The sequence below is a fragment of the Cyprinodon variegatus genome, unplaced genomic scaffold (genome assembly GCF_000732505.1).
Source record: "Cyprinodon variegatus isolate N-32 unplaced genomic scaffold, C_variegatus-1.0 Scaffold1350, whole genome shotgun sequence".
Lineage (NCBI taxonomy): Eukaryota > Metazoa > Chordata > Actinopteri > Cyprinodontiformes > Cyprinodontidae > Cyprinodon > Cyprinodon variegatus.
The window spans coordinates 41,768-43,845 of record NW_015151803.1 but is presented as its reverse complement, the minus strand read 5'-3'; the positions used below and the strand labels follow the sequence as shown (position 1 = coordinate 43,845).

At 41.6% G+C, this 2,078-nt stretch overlaps 1 protein-coding gene across 1 annotated transcript in view; it reads left to right on the top strand.

The window, feature by feature from the left end:
* LOC107102969 (TRIO and F-actin-binding protein-like) overlaps positions 1 to 1,374 on the top strand; it is a 7,858-nt gene extending 6,484 nt beyond the window's left edge. Inside the window, exon 7 of the mRNA XM_015402452.1 lies at positions 894 to 1,374. Within this exon, the coding sequence (XP_015257938.1) occupies positions 894 to 1,046 (153 nt within the window). The 3' untranslated portion in view covers positions 1,047 to 1,374. The remainder of the gene's footprint in view (positions 1 to 893) is intronic.
* Positions 1,375 to 2,078: the final 704 nt, after the last annotated feature.

The following is a 2,078-nucleotide window of genomic DNA, read 5'->3' as shown; positions in this document are numbered from 1 at the left end:
TTTTTTTTATTATGTTGTGTAATAATTCTGCACATTTATAGTTGCCTGCCCTCACAGACATCCTCGTTAAATTGCCAAATCTAAGAAAAAAACCACATCAACTTCCAAAAATATGAAACTCTTATATTAAGGAGTCTTTGGGTTGATTGAGAACAGAATTGTGGCCCAATAATAAAAATAATCCTCAAAAATACAACCTGCCTAATAATTCTGCACACAGTGTAGATGAACGCATCCCTGGAAAAACCTTTTCTTTAAACAACAAACTTTAACGCGTTATTACAATTCTTTGTGACTAATTATTAGAATAAAGCTTCTAAAGTGGAATAAAAACAAGTTTTTACAAGTAAAAATATGAAAAGATTTGCATTTATCTGTATGGAGTCCTTCAGCCAAACTGGTTTTTCTTTAACCTTTAAAAGATGCAATAAATGAATAACATGGATCAAATTATCATTTTTGCTAGAATGACTTTGTCAAACTCTACATTTAAATCCAAATAAAAAAAACATAACTTCCACAAAATTTAAGTTTTTTCCCAAGAATAATGTCAAACATGCTGTTCGTCCAGGTCAGAGTCATTCTCAAAATGGCAGAAATGGTTATTTCTGACATTTCTGACATTTTGGATTGAAAAATCTTCCTGGATGGAAGAGAAACGTCTTCAAACTGGGAAATAAATTCCAGTTGATTGTTTAACTTTTTTTTGGAATAATGTCAAAAAATGAAAGGAATATCATCCTGCAGGCGTAGATGCAGTAAAATGCGTCTCCTTTTCTTTCCACTTCATAATTAATAAAACTCGTTAAAGTGTGACGTTGTAGCATGACTAAATGCTTTTATAAGGGACTTTCATTTAAAACTTTTGTATGAACATTTTGTGTTTGCTACAGGAAAAAGAAGCGGTCTACAAAATGTACCAGGAGGCTTATGTTGAACTAAGCGACAGCAGGGGGCGGAGCCAGCTGGAGCTGGGCTCGCTGAATGAACATTTAAGATTAGCTGACGCTGCGGTGCAGGAGGGGAGAGACCAAGCGGAGCTCTAACACCTAAACATTACAGCAAAGAAGAGTCTTTATGGAAAACTGATCTAACTGCATCAGATCTGTTCTCTTTAAACAACGCAGCATTTCTTTCAATCATCTACGTTTATTTCAGTTTTAATAAACATTTCTTTAGTGGACACACTTGTAAACATGCACACAAGAGTGAAGGTGGAGCCGAATGATTCAGAAGACGAGAGGTTTGGGCGTCGATATGAAGGCTGCAGGAAACAGCTCATTCATCTTGACTGTGCTGCCTGGTTTACTGTGCTGCCTGCTTCTCCATCAGTCCATATTGCAAAACGCCCTGCGGAGTAAACAATTACCAAAGTCAACAACAACAACAACAACAACATCATCATCATCATCATCATCATCATCATCATCATCATCATCATCAACATCATCATCATCATCATCAACATCATCATCATCAACAACAACAACAAGTCACTGCTTCAAAACATGCTTCACAAATAAAAGCTGGATAAGAACTAAGCTTGCATGGTTTTCTCTGAGTTCCCAGGCTGCAGACGCAGATTAGACTGCTCCAATCTTCAGCCAGTCTACAGGCCGTAGCTCTACAGGCCGTAGCTCTACAGGCCGTAGCTCTACAGGGCGTAGCTCTACAGGGCGTAGCTCTACAGGCCGTAGCTCTACAGGCCATAGCTCTACAGGGTGTAGCTCTACAGGGTGTAGCTCTACAGGCCGTAGCTCTACAGGGCGTAGCTCTACAGGCCGTGGCTCTACAGGGCATGGCTCTACAGGCCGTAGCTCTACAGGCCGTAGCTCTACAGGGCGTGGCTCTACAGGGCGTAGCTCTACAGGCCGTAGCTCTACAGGGCGTAGCTCTACAGGCCGTAGCTCTACAGGGCGTGGCTCTACAGGGCGTAGCTCTACAGGCCGTAGCTCTACAGGCCGTAGCTCTACAGATTGCAGCTCTACAGGGCGTAGCTCTACAGGGCGTGGCTCTACAGGGCGTGGCTCTACAGGCCGTAGCTCTACAGGCCGTAGCTCTACAGATTGCAGCTCTAC